Source organism: Anomalospiza imberbis, unplaced genomic scaffold (genome assembly GCF_031753505.1).
Source record: "Anomalospiza imberbis isolate Cuckoo-Finch-1a 21T00152 unplaced genomic scaffold, ASM3175350v1 scaffold_127, whole genome shotgun sequence".
NCBI lineage: Eukaryota > Metazoa > Chordata > Aves > Passeriformes > Viduidae > Anomalospiza > Anomalospiza imberbis.
Window position 1 is genome coordinate 56332 of NW_027099667.1, and position 14112 is coordinate 70443.

Here is a 14112-nt window from a genome sequence, read left to right on the forward strand (position 1 = left end):
GCAATATTTTAAAAGTTTTGTATCTTCTCTTTGGTTGCCACAGTGGGGAGAGACAGTTCCTCCCTACATTTATCTTAGGCAAATTTTTAGACCTCTTCCTGTCTCCTGAGAGCAAAGCACAAAATTACTCCACCAAGGCAAGTAGGTGTAATAATGGTAGGTGGTGTGTAGAGCATGATTGTGCACAAGAAAGGCATGTGGAACTGTGGGTGGCCCCTGGAAGGAAGGAAGGGGGCTTCCTGGAAGGAGGAGGAAAAGGGGCTGACAGAGGAGCAGAGGTGGCAGCTGGAAAACTCTCTCCAGCTGTAGACCAAGAAGGCATAAGTGGTTAAGCTGACGGAAGACAAGAAGAAAGAAAGAGTTTGGGTTTGAGAACCACTGAAGCGTTAGGTAAAGTCAGGAAGGTATTTGGTTGGCAGCCTTGACTGAAATGAGATGCTGGGGAGGTTGGAGCCTCTTGAGTTTTGTTATATCTTTGATCCCCAGCCCTGAGACAATCCAGACTACTAGGACAATGAAGTCATTTCAGATGGCTTTATTGAGAAAGGTTGCTCTGCTGTCATTTTCTGAAAGGCACTGAAATGATCCCTCTCTGGGTGCCGGTTCCCTTCTCTGCCCCACACGACCCAGCTAGCAGTGGGGCGGCCAGAGAAGAATCAGCAACAACACCCCGGGCATCCGTGGGGCGCGAGGGGAAACTCTCCGGTCTCGGCAGCATAACTGTGGTGTGCTCCATGGCAGAGCAACAGAGAAGAGACGGGTACAACTGAAGTGCCAAAACTGAAGATATTTCATAAATAAAAGGGCACAAACAAGGGTGCAAAACAAAACATAAAGAGGCTGCTTCAGAAGATGCCAAAGTGAGGTCAACACAGGTAGACAGATATAGATATAGATATAGATATAGATATAGATAGATAGAGATAGAGATAGAGATAGAGATAGAGATAGAGATAGAGATAGAGATAGAGATATAGAGATATAGATTACATAGATATAGATAGCTATAGCGATAGCTATAGCTATAGATTCAGCTATAAGTAGAGATAGAGATAGAGATAGAGATAGAGATAGAGATAGAGATATACATACATCTATATAGTCTTTCATGGCAAGTTCCAGAAGCCTTCTGGCCAATCACCAGCTGTTGATCTGCATGGCCACTCCCAGTCAGTCCCAGAGTCCTTTACTCTTCATGATATGCTCACCATAAGTTCTCTGGGTGTCATCCGTTGTGGCTTCTCTTCTCCCGAGTCTTCGTGTTGGTCGTTGATTGTCTGATGTGTGGCCACTGCATGGCCCATCCCCTCCAGCACAAGCTCCCACAACTGCCCCCTTTTGGTTTTATTTAAAATGAAAGGTCTAACAATCGTAGTAAAAATAATAACCTTGTTCTAACTAAAAACAACACAATACTTGATAGACATTAACTAAACTTGAGAATTAAAGAAACAGGCGGGTTGATATTGAGGAGCATAACTAAACAATAAGTAAATCCAATTTTCATTTCCCCTCACTTCTGAGGGCCCGAGTCCCAGGCAGCTCTCCGTCACTTCATTCCCCCTCACTTACCCACAAAACAAAAGAGAACAGAAAATCAAAAGGACTTGTGGTGGCACCCTCCCCTGGTGCCCTTGACCAACCACACAAATCAAAAGGAGAGGTTTTGTGGGGGACTAGCCTGTGGGGGACCTTACGGCGGGGCTGGGCACGGGTCTCCTGTGGGGGCAACAGAGCCCTTCCTCAGGCTGTACGGAGGGTGCCGGCTCTCCTGCCTAAATAAATAAAATAACTGGGTCGGCTGGCTTCTGGGGGTCGCCTACGTCCGTAATCTCTGAAACATGAATTACAACAAAAATCGGGGACTGCTAATACAATAGGAAAGCGGGAGCAGGGTTGGGGGCTGTCGCAAAGTGGGTTAGGGTAGAATCCGGGGAGGCATGGCCGCTACCGTCCTGGCAAGGGCACAGAAAAGGAGGGGAGATGGCAGATGGCTGGTGGCTGGCCTGTGCTCTTGAGCAGGTTCCATCTCCAGTCCTGTCCTTCTCAGGGATAGTGGGTTCAGGGAAGCGGGGGATGGAATACGAGAACTGGGAAAGGAAATCGGTTAAATATTGTGCAACTAAAATTTAAATGTAAGTGATCGTCAAATATACCCTCAATTACCACCAAACATCGCAAAGTAAATGATTTTCAATAACCCCTATATGATCACTGGATATCACTAATAAGGTATCAAACGTACATTGAGACAAAAAACAGGAGTCCGTGAGAAAGGTTAAAGTCTAGGGGACGTTCTTCCAGAGCATAGACCCAAGAAGTCCCCTAGCAGGCCCACAGGCCTCCACACTGGCTCACGCAGATCCAAACTGCACCAGTTTTCACTCCCTCATGTAGGCCTTAGTTCCCGTGGCAGAACTCGCCTTCCCACTGGACACTCACCTGTGCCTGAGCCTGTGGAGAAGCCAGGCTCCCTCCCCCTCTGCCCACAGCAACACAGACACTCCCAACCTTTCCCAAGAGCTGCAGCGCAACCACAGCCACAGCAGCAACCCCAGCAGTGACACCACTGCTCTGCTCCGTTTTGCCCCACTCTGCTCCTCTAGTCACAGCTGCAAGCCTGTCTCTCCACAACAGGTTGTGCCTGGCGGCAACAAAGCCACAAGACTTCTGCCCGCTTCCAATCCATGCCACAAACCCCATCTATGGCTCTTCCCACATTTAAGAAACACCTGACCATTCCGAAGCAAATTTAGACCTTAATGACAGGGTGAGAACAAAGGGAAGCTTCCAACACAGTGAAGGTTTTATTTATTATCCTATTTATTTCCACTATCAGTCTAAACAAACTACAAACTACGAGCTAGAAACTAGGAACTAGGAAGTAGAATAAACAACTATGGCCTCTTCCAGGGCTAGAATCTCCTCTCGGCCATAAACTGCTGCGTTGCCACGATCAGAGGCGTCAGGCTGGAGGTCGGCTCGGCGGAGGTTACAAACGGATGCTGCCCAAAGAGAAAAAGAAGAAATTAATTTCTACTTACCTCCCAGGCTGAAACAGGCTTTCTCTGGCAACAAGAAAGATACAGAAAGGAGGGCATTCTGTGCACCTCTGTCTCCACATCCAGGACCTTGCTACATGGGGCCAACATGGCTCCCAATCCCACAAATCCATTAATTCAGATGTCTTCAGCTGAAGGAGATTTGGTCTAGGTGACCTTGAAAGGCTCCTTCCAACCCATCCTAGGCCAGGATTCTCCTCTCTTTTCCTTTGAAAAGCCCCCCAGACTGGAGATTCTTAGGAGCGGGGCCCATCCGAGGCCTTGGACTTGAGCAGATGAGGAGCCCCTGGCAGTGGGTGGCTGGCGCATCCGGCAGCCGCTTTGCCTTTTACCTGCAGAAGTTCCTGGGCAGACCAGCGCCTGTCCTCGTCCGTCTCCAGGCAGCAGTGCAGAAAGTCTCGCAACCAAGCGGACTGTTGCCTGGGGTTCTGCAGCTTCGGGCTGCCCCTGGTGCTTATCAGCTGTTGAACCTAGAGCAGAAGGAAATGCCACGCTCTACCTGCCTCTTTCACACCCCAAACTGCTCACACAGACCCCACCGGACAAGCTCCGCTCTCCAGTGGCTCTTTACTCCCTGCCCGAGGGTGGCAGATACCTTTCCTGCCCCTACTAAAAGAACCCAAAGCCCGAGGCAGCCATAGCCAGTCCAATATGCAAAGGCTCTTGCCTTGGCCCCTGATTTCATTGGCTGATGGAATTAGGAGCAACTCCATCAGCAAAAGCACCCTTTGCTTCTCTGAGCACTGACACCAGCTCTACAGGCGATGCGGAAGACAGACTTTTATCTAACTCTACTATTTCCAAGGATTATTCCATCAAATGCAGCTCAGCACTGCTCACTGCTCCCTTAGGCAAAGCTTCCATCAAGCAAAAGGCATCGTGAGGTTTTGGTGCAGTTCGTGATCAAATGCCAAGGGGATAATCTGGACAAGAAGCACGAGAGACTATGCAGCCTGGAACCCGTCATTTTCAGCTGCTAGCAAGCTTCCCAAGCAGAAGAATGGGAGCAGATTTTGTCCGAGTGACAGCAGTATCTGAGAGTAGTTGCAGCGTACCGTGCGGGAGGTCATCATCAGGTAAGGAGGCGCTCCTTCCACCATCTCCATCCCCACAATGCCAAAGGACCAGATGTCCACTTTGGGGCCATAGGGCTTCCTGCTGAAAATTTCTGGCGCCATCCAGTAAGTTGTCCCAACAGCCGATCTCCGTTTGCTCTGCTCAGCGGTGAGCTGAGCAGAAAGGCCAAAGTCAGCTGAGGAGAAAAAAACCATTCTGATCAAGCCAGCGTGAATTAGGGAAGCCAACAAAAGAATTCCCCACGGTACCAATGTCCAAGAAGGCAGTGTGGAATCCCAGCTGCAAAGGGGCCCTGCTGCCATTCCTCAGGCCTGCAGCCGAGGAAATACGGAATTGGCCACTTAGCAAAAGCCCCCAGTTTCAGGCAGTGGCTTTTAGTCCCCTGAAGCTATTAGACTGCAACTGCCTTGCTTGGGAAGGATCACACACAAGCCAAAGGCACCCCCTACCCCTTCTTCCCAGCAACACCTCCCTGCGCCTTGTGGCTGTGCTCTGCGCTCACAGCAGGGCAGCCTGCACTGCCACGGGCATCAGGGAACCGGCAGTCACCCAAAGGCAGCCCCACACCGCAGCCCGCCACGGCTGAGCCTGGCCAACAACACCCACCCAACTTGACAGATCCGTCCAAGCCCAGGAGAATGTTGTGGCTTTTGACGTCTCGGTGGATCACTTGCTTGGAGTGAAGGAAATCCAGGCCTTGCAGGCACTGAGAGAGGAAAAAGCAACACGAGCCTAAGTGGATTTCGTCCCACAAGCAGGGAAGTGGCACATCTGCAAGGCTGACTTCCTGGGGGATGGTGAGCCATGGCAAGACAGGCTGCTGGCAAAGGCAGCAGAGCCTGCTGCTCCAACACGAGGACAGCAGTGCTTTTCTAAGTGCGGGTGTGTTTGCTTTTGAAAGAGAAAGGGCAATTGTTCCTCTGGCCAGTGTCCTGCAAACACAGACTCAAGAAGCACTGCTGCCGTGGCTGTACTCTCTCCAGCCAGACAACAGTGGCTGCTTTTGCCAACACCACGTTGGCTGCCAGGCTCTCCTTTCAGGCTGAGCTCTGTGAGAGTCCTGCGAGTATCTCTTTGTCTTTGCCACTTGCTTGACATGGTGCCAGCAGCACCTTTGCTCTTAGGAAGGAATGCGGAAGGAATGGGAAGGAACGCAGCGCACACAGGCTCCAGGCCAGTGTTTAGAGAGGCAAAGACAAACACCCTAGAAGAAGGGCAGGGACACTGGCAGGCACTTCCGATGCTCTTGCTACTGCCAGTTATAAGAGAAAGGCAGAAAGGAAGCTCGGAAGGTGAAATCTCTCCTCTCCTTATCACCCATTTGGAAGGACCATCCCGACCAAGCCGTGGGAAGCACAAGCGCCATCCCTTACCTCCCGAGAGACAGCTGCTATCTCTCCTTCTGCCATACGAATCTCCCTAATGACATCGTGTAAAGAACCTCCGTCCATGTACTCCATCACCAGCCAGACTTCCTCGTCCACCAGGTAGCTGAAGGGAGGAAACAACAGCCTGGAGATGAATGCGTGCACTTCCTGATGGATTCTCCTTCCTGTGTCTCTCTCAGAAGAAGACAGGAGGAAGTCAATAATCATTGGCTATGCTCTCCAGGGCTTGAACTCAATCTACAGTGTTTTGTCAGCACATAAGACCCGTGGGAAAAAAAATCAAATGCCAAACCAAACAAAACAATGTGGAGAGAGGACAGGAACTCTGAGGCTGTTGGCTCAAGAAAGACAGGGCCAAGTCCGCTCTTTGAAAGCACACGTCAAACTAGGTATGCCAGCAAAGATTAATGCAGCCCCAATGCAATCTCCTCCCAAGACGCTGTCGATCAGTCCAGAAACAGGAATTAACAGCTCCATCCTCTGTCAGCTCCATCCTCTGCCAGCGGTTGAACCGCTGCCTTGCAGGATATGGATGACCTTTCATGGCAGAACAGCAGAACCACTCACCTGTCTAGAAAGGTCACAAGATTGGCGTTCTTATTGCCACGCATGACCTGGATTTCATTCAGGCACAGTTCACTGCTGCTCTCTTCCAGGAGACTAATTTTCTTTATGGCCACCTACAACGACATGGAAAACCGTGAACCAAAGTCTGTGGCGCAGGACCACAAGGGGAAGACGGAGACAGTGATTATGGGATGATGGAGCTGGGCTGGGCCAAACCGCCTTGTGGCTGGACATCAGACCGCTTGCTTGGGCACCTCCCAGGACAAAGAGCCAGATACCCTTTGCCTTGTAAACCTGGGAGAAACATGGTCTAAGCTCTCCACCGCAAAGCTCTAACAACACAGGCTGTGCCCACAGTCTTCCCCCAGGGCCTTACTTTATCATCCCCATTTTCATTCACACACCCCTTGCAAGCAGGAAGCCATTTTGTGCCGGTAAGAATGGAGCAAAACTGCTGGGAAACCTTTGGCACTTCTAGGGGGCTTGATCATTACTCCAGCAACCACTGGCATTCTCCATTGCACAAGAACAAAGCAAACCCTTGCAGACATGACAGATAAAATGCCGTCCTAAAACAGCACTGCAGAAGCTGTGGCGCTGCTTGACGCTTACCTCTTCTCCTGTGGCAGTCTCCACTGCCATGCACACCGTGCCAAAACCCCTAGAAACAAAAGAGCAGCAGAGAAAGAAGAAGTCCTTTAGTCCCTGCAAGTGCAGGACACCGCGGTCCAACCGCGGAAAAAAAGTCCCGGGGCAAACAGTAAATGGAACACGACAGATTCTCGTCTGGGTCTTTTCTCCCTTTTCTCTTTCTGTATCTGTGCATGTGTGGGATTTTTCCAGGCACATGCCGGTTCGGCCTTCTCACATCTCTCCTTGGAGTCTATCTGCCAAATTCAAGCACCACCACTGAGGCCTTCTGAGAAGTCTGAAGCCATGTAAGAGCCATTGGAGGAAAGCCTCCAGACACAGATCCTTTCTCCAGCTTCCAAGGAAAATAGTGTCCAGCCACAGCCTGCAGCCACAGCCGGAGCAGGCAAAGGCTTCCACTGTTGCGCACACAAATGGAGAAGTACTCAAAATAGAGGATCCTTAGACGGCTGTGTTCTGGGTCCAGAGCCATTGGCAGCTGCTTCTCTTTGGTGCACCAGACACAGGAAGGGCTCTACTTTTCTGGCCACTTCAGCTATAAATGCTGACCAGTACTTAGAGATCATCAGGCATCATCTTAACGCAGTGTCTGAACAGCTTTGGAGCTTGCCTGCTGTCACTCTGGGGAGGTGTGACACCAGCAAAATGCACCGCCCCCCGCTGTGAAGAAGGAGCTGTGGCTGCACTCACCCTTTGCCAATCGTTTCCAGTTCTGTGTACTTAGCCTCAGGATCTCCCTCGCTCACCAGCATCTCTGTAAAAATCCCAAGGAAAGATGTTCACTTCAGAAGAGGTCCCACCCTGCAGCAGATCAGAAAGACAGCCCCACTGTCTGGGACACTCTGCCCTTTCAACTCAGTCAGCTGGGAAACACCACCACCACCACAACCAAAACCACCACCACCACCACCACCACCTCAAAAACAACAGCAGCAAGACAAGCAGCCCTGCAGCACAGATGGCCTGCCCAAAACTAGAAGTCTACACTAAAATCTAAGCACATCGAGAAACAGTCAGAGGAGACAGGGATCAGAAAACTGCAACCAGGAGAAGTGATTGTTGTCTACAAACATTAAGGGCAGCAGGAAAAACAAAACCTTTCTGTTCTTGGCCATGAACACTCTGTGACATTCAACAAAAGCTTTCATCCTTGCAAACATCCAAGGCATCTTGGGTTCTGGAATCAATTCTTATCAACAGCTGCCCTTTCCAGAACAGGAAGAATATTGCAAAGTGCTTCCAGCAGAGCCGAGATCTCCAGCTTTAAGCAGGACTTTGCCTAAACAATGCCCCTCTGCCTTTCAAGAGCAGCAGCTTATGTTATACCCTACTGTGATGGGCCTCAGGAATGAGGTCCCTCAGCCTTTAGGCCAGGCTAAGTTCTGAAGATGACCTTGGCTGTGCCCCACAGGAGCTGGGCCCCACAGGAGCTCCTTGAGGCCTACTCATTCGCTAGGTCACAGCCTCCTGCTCAGCCAGAAACAACCTCTGTTTTCTTTTTGGCATAGAGGGAAGCTCAGGCAAAGCCAAACCAGGCCCAGCTGCCCTCAGAGGCAGGAGCAACACCCCAGGGACCCCTCACCACCTCAAAGCACAACAGCAGGTCCTGTGTGGAGGCCACAGGACCTGGCACTCAGCTGAGGAGGAACAGGAGGTGGGACAGCTCTTGCTGACACGCGCACACACAAGGCACTGCTCCGGCGGACAAGGATCACAAAGCACATACTCAGCATGGCCAGGCACTTGTCCTCTGTCCTCTCTCCCAGCTGCTCTCTGCTGCCAGAGGAACCAGTCGTGCTCCAGCTGCTGCCAGAGGAACTAGTCGTGCTCCAGGTGCACGAGCTGCTCAGGCTTGTGTTTCCAGCTTGGGGACTGGAGGCTTCTTCAGGGCCTTCAGCTGCAGCTCGTGCAGGTACCAGGACACAGGAGGTGGAGCTCTGGGACAAGAAATTCATTTGGGTCACAAACATGCCTGCACGTCGGAGGTGCCCCTCCGATCCCATTTCAAATGCAAGCTCCTAGGAAGACGCTGCTGGCCACACCCAGGGCTCTTCCCCTCTCAGCTTTCGCAGCCCACTTCTCCAGCTCAAGGCGCAAAATCCAAAGGCTGCTTTTACATGACGGACAAAATGACACCAAAGACACTGCTAGCCAAAACAGGCACTTACTGACGTGGGCTGCTCAGGCCGCAGGCTGACAGCAGGGGCAGGTTCATTGGCAGCGGATTCCTCCTCTTCAGCCTCTTCCTCGGGTGCAGAGGCAGCCAGAGCAGGTGCTGACGCTGCCCCTGTGCTCTGTGGGCAGACAGCAGCATGAGGGTCAGGAAAGAACCTGTCATTCAGAACCTTCGGTATATTCAGCTACAGGCCCCGCTGCAACTCAGCTGTTCCTTTAGCTACTGACTGACTTTAGCTGTTCTGTGGGGAGGGCCTGGTCCCTCCTGGGGACAGTGTCTCCTCATATCCTGCAAGGCTGTGAACTGCATCTTTGCACTGCTCTCTTCACTGGGGACAAGGAGCCTGCACAGCCACTGGGCACAAAGGGCTTCACTTGTACCCCAGGAGCATCCCAAGACATCCTAATGCTACCTCTTGTCTCTGGCTAAGACAAATTCACAGCCCCTGTCAGAACAGTAGGAAAGCGATGCCTAAGCGTCCAAGTTCCACACCCCTTTTCCAGGCCTCACAGGCTGGGGGAAGTGCTCTGGAAGAGCTGGAAGGATTCCAGCCCTCAGCATCTTCAGCCAGGCACGGGAGGTGCTGTCTGACCAGAAACTTGCAGCTATGCTTTGTTCCAGCCACAGGACTACCCAGAGGTGCCACTTACTGATGCTGGATGCTCAGGCCCTGCAGTGGCAGCAGGTGCACTTTGGTGGGAATCTTCCTCCCCTTCGGCCTCTTCTTCAGGAAGACGTGCAGCCAGAGGAGGCTCACAGGTTGGTTTTGGGCTCTGCAGACAGACAGCAGTGTGAGGGACTGGTAACCTTCTTTATATTCAGCTCTAGAGCCAGATGCACTAAGGAGAAATCATCTGCACAGAAATGGCATTCTAAGTTGTTCAAACTCAAGTAGAATGGGCCAGTTCGATGGGACTGCACTCTCTTCTACAGGAGAAATTCCATCATGGCTTAAAGCACCAAGCAACCCCACTTTCAGCTGCTTAAAAGCTCTGAAAAGGAACTGGAGGAAACAGCCTGGGATCCAACTCCTCCTGCAGCTGCTACTGCTGCTGCTGCTGCGGCTGCTTCTGCGAAGAGCCTGCACTGTACTTCCATTCATCCAAGCAGGCTGGCGCTGGACTGCAACAGGCCCAGCTCACAGCTTGCTCCACAATTGTCAAATGCTACCAACGCCAAAGGCTCCTTTCCCACTCACCCAAGGACCGGATTCTCTCCAGGCACGGGTGACGTGACCTGCAACACACAAGGGAAAAAGAACCAGATGCTGTAAGAAAACTGCCTGTGCTGGGCAAGCCTACCAGAAAGTCTCCAACCCAAAGACAGATCATTCTGTTTTCACTACGTCACTCCAGCAGCAAGCCTTGTGTCACACAGCAAGCAAGACAACAGCACAAACCACTGCCTCGTGTCTACCTTCTGTCCTCTTTGGCCACTCAACCCATAGAAACTTGAGACTGAGAAAGTCCGAGTGGTTCTGTACTAGGCATTAGAGCTTCTGCCCCACCCCATCCAGCAGGAGCTACAGCTCCTCTCTTTCCTGTACTTCAGTTTTCTGAAGAGATTGCATGCAGCAATTGCCATGGGCTTACTGAAAGCCTTTCCCCAAAATAGCTTTGCCCAAGTCCCCCTTAACCATGGTGGCAGTTCTGTGGTGACACAGCACAGGAACAGCTCCTGGGTTCAGCAGCACACAAGAACTCCTCTGAAATGTCTATCTCAGAGGCCTTTTCCAAGCTGAGTCTGTGGTTTCATCACAGAACAAATGGCTCTTCTAGCACGCAGGAAGTGTCAAGTTCCACAGGCACGTCCTGGGATGAGGGAATGCAGACAAGAAGACTTGAACTGAGGGACTTTCCCTCAGTCCTGGAGAGCAGCGCACAGCTTTCACAAGGACTCCTGTCAAGCTCTCCCAGTCTTCCTATCTTGGAAGTTGTCTTGCTTGAGCCAGCAAACTGGGGAGATTCCAGACTCCATTGCCACAGGCTATGCCACGGGAGGAGCGGAACCCCTGCAGGCTACATTACAAATGCTGCCCCGCGCCCCACTGGCTAGAGACACCCCCTTCTTAGCTGCAGCTGTTGACAGCAGCTTTACCCAACTAAAGGCCTCTTGGTGGCATTTTGGTTTCCATATGCCGCACTGAACAAAACAGTCCACTTACGTGCCAGGTGGGTGAAAAAGTACCCAGAATAAGCCAAGGAGAAAGCCGTGCAAACTGCAGCACACACCCTCTCCATGGCTCGAGCAGTGCTGCTCAAGTCTGCACCAGACAACGCCTGTGGGGAAGAAACAAAAATACTCAAGAGTCCTGCTGGCAGAGACCTCGGCGATCAGCAGGTTCCGCCTGCAGCGAGCGTGCCACAGAGCTGCTCTGCGCACTGAGCCCTTCCGGGCCTCGGCACAGCAACTTTGCCTTGACAACGCTGGGATGCGGCCGCTGACATCACAATAGCAGCCACCCTAGGCTGGTTTGTGAATTCATGCATAGAACCAGGCCTTCTCTACAGCTCAGGCCAAAAAAAGCCTGCAAAGCTCTCCTCTGCTACAAAGCAACACAAAAAGCCCTCCTAGTCCAGAACCTGCTGCTCAAGGCATCTAAGAGTAACTCCAAGAACACACTAAGCCCCTGTAGCCCACACCGAGAAGCTGAGCACTGAGAAGGGACCAGGAGGTGAGGAACCACGCTAGTGGTCTTTGGCCACCAATGCTTCTGGCCAATAATGTTCCACCTGGACCTTCCTCAGCTCTTGAAAGCAGCAAACAAGGAGAAGCACTGCTTTAATTGCATTTAGAGCTTTCTCCTAGCTACAGAGACGAGGTCATGGATCTTTCAGCACTATTTCTTCCAAACATTGTACATCATAGCCATAGTAGGATTTCAGCAGGGAAATGCCATGACCGGAAATGCAAGGGGGATCCTTCTGTCTGGCTCCCTCTAGCACAGAGGCCTTGGCACCAAAGCACCACCACCGTTTCCCCCCCCAGCCCCAGCCCCCCCAGTTTTGTCCTTCCACAGCATTTCTTAGGACACGGGGCCGAGATGGGTGGCACAGAAGTGACAGCTCTGACACATGGCTGAAACCATCAGGGCCAGGGTGGCATCTGGGACTGTATTTCCACTCCAGCAGAACAAGGCAACCCAGAGTGGTGACACTGATACCAAGTGAGTTCAGCCAAGCCAAAAGGGAGCCCAGCCAAGCCAAACGGAGCCCAGCAGGGTGGGAGGAAGAGGCAGTGAAGCGGCAGAGCTGATTCCCATGCACACGCCCAGCATGGCGGACTGATGGTAGTGGCAGTACCAAACAGAGCTCTGCAGGGAGAGACACCCGTCACCATCGCCGCTGCCACCATCACTGCTGCAGAGAGGGAGCAGGAAACTGCCACTGCAGGTCCACAGCTGCTCCAGGCAGCACCAGCAGCCCCCATCTACCATCAGAATCATTCTGTAAGCCCTCGCCATCTTGTCTTTGTTCCAGGCGCCCCATGTGACACTTCACCTTTGTCGCTTAAGCCATTACCTCTTTTGCACAATTTTCTTCTTCTTGTTGTATACTGCTTTTTTTTTTTTTTTCCTTACTACATTGTAACTCTAACATTTTTTGCCTCTCATAGATCGGTTTTTCCGTTGTTCCCCTCCATCGTCGTGGAGAAGGGGAGAGAGGAGAGGCGTTACAAGGACTATCTCAGGATGAGGACACAGAAAGGAGGGAAGGTCTTAGAAAGAACAAACAAGCCTCATGCTGCCTCTTTTGGATAAAGATAATAAAAGTGCAGGTTTCTTAATATCCAGCCACAAATCTTTGGAGTCTTGACAGCCAAGAAGCACAGGAACCCGGAAACCTTGTGGTGAGAGGCTAGAGATTGCTGGCTCAAAACATTTCAGGTGCTTGTATGCGGGGAAAGGGGCAGACCAAGCCTTGCTCTGGTGAGGTGATGCCCTACTCTGCCCACCCCACACTGCCAGGCCTGTATCCCAGCCCAGCAGTGGCCGCTGATCCCTGGCACAGCAGAGGCAACGCTCCACACCTGTGTCTGGAACCCCTAACTCAGCTCCTAAAAGGCCGGGTGAGTGGGAGCCCCATGTTGGGGAAGGCCCCAGGAAAGCCAAAGGGTATTTAACTCCCGAGACATGGCAACCACATGTCTTGGCCCTACCTCCTCTTGGAATTCTATCAGCTGAACACCACTGGAACCAGGATTGGTAGCTATGTTGGTTCTTTTCTAGGTATTTTCTCTCCTTCTCTCTTCCCCTTTATTCTTCCAATTCCATCCTCTCAGATTTTTGAGTAACTTAAAATCTAACAGGCTTGGAGTTTGTGAAGTTGAATGGGCTAAGTTAATGCTTGATGGAATGTTTCATGTGGATTGAATCCCGCTCTAAATTTTTTGCCAAAGTTCTCTGATTTTCAGAAGTTGCCAGTGAAGATTATTTTTGTCATTCCGACCTCTTGAGAACGTCTTGTCAGTATTTCTCCTGCTTTTCTACGTCCGAGTACGTGAACAAGTTTAAGTCCTTTTAAAGTGTCCCATAGAGCAATGTTTTTGGGGCCTTACATTTTAACTGGCACAATGAGCAGGCTGTTCTTGAGGTGACATGGCCATTTTATACAGCAGTAACTGCTCATGACATAATAAAGGAGAAATAAATTTGCAGTCAAAGCTGCTATTTTCTGGCAGAAAAGTAATAGAATCCCACGCAGAAGCTGATCTCAACTGCTCTCCACTGGCAGACCTGCTAAAAGCTTATATATAAAGCTTGTCCAGCCCTAAAGAGAGATGGAGACTGAGAAAAGCCAGCACCATCCGCAGTTACTTGTGGAGAAAACATGAATTTTGGTAGAAGAAAAATTTAAAATCCCAGGAAAGGACCATGCCTGGTATCCATATGCATGGAGATTTGACTCAGAGAGCTGTAAGTTGCCAACAGCTAGAAAAGGAGCTGAATCAGTTGCAAATTGCCTTAGAGCCTGAAACAATAGCCAGCCTCAGGCCGCCGGAGCAGGAAGTGAATGCAGGGATGAAGCCAGCCCCCAAAACCTGAGAAGCCAGTTAAACGCGCTGGTCCAAAGCCAAAGAGCTTTAGACTTGCAACTGAACACGGCTGGGGAAGGCCTGGAACCAGCGTTTTCTAGACTCGAGGAACAGCCAGGCCTCCCTGACTGCAAGGTTACCCCCGCAGCCCTTGCGA

General features: G+C 51.2%; 1 protein-coding gene across 1 annotated transcript; it reads right to left on the bottom strand.

The window, feature by feature from the left end:
• Positions 1-2856: 2856 nt before the first annotated feature.
• On the bottom strand, positions 2857-4289 carry LOC137466007 (serine/threonine-protein kinase PAK 3-like). Its single transcript, XM_068177953.1, has 3 exons — positions 4118-4289; positions 3395-3532; positions 2857-3005 (listed from the first exon to the last, which is right to left on the bottom strand). Exons 1-3 carry the CDS (start codon positions 4238-4240, stop codon positions 2916-2918), a joined length of 351 nt encoding a protein of 116 aa, XP_068034054.1. The 5' UTR covers positions 4241-4289; the 3' UTR covers positions 2857-2915.
• Positions 4290-14112: the final 9823 nt, after the last annotated feature.

What these genes read in the sequence shown, in the direction of transcription:
- LOC137466007 (XM_068177953.1), bottom strand. Translation starts at nt 4,240, where the DNA reads ATGGCGCCAGAAATTTTCAGCAGGAAGCCCTATGGCCCCAAAGTGGAC. An exon ending in TGATGATGACCTCCCGCACG is followed by an intron (nt 3,533 to 4,117) that starts GTACGCTGCAAC and finishes CTTCTGCTCTAG; the next exon opens with GTTCAACAGCTGATAAGCAC. An exon ending in CTGCCCAGGAACTTCTGCAG is followed by an intron (nt 3,006 to 3,394) that starts GTAAAAGGCAAA and finishes CTCTTTGGGCAG; the next exon opens with CATCCGTTTGTAACCTCCGC.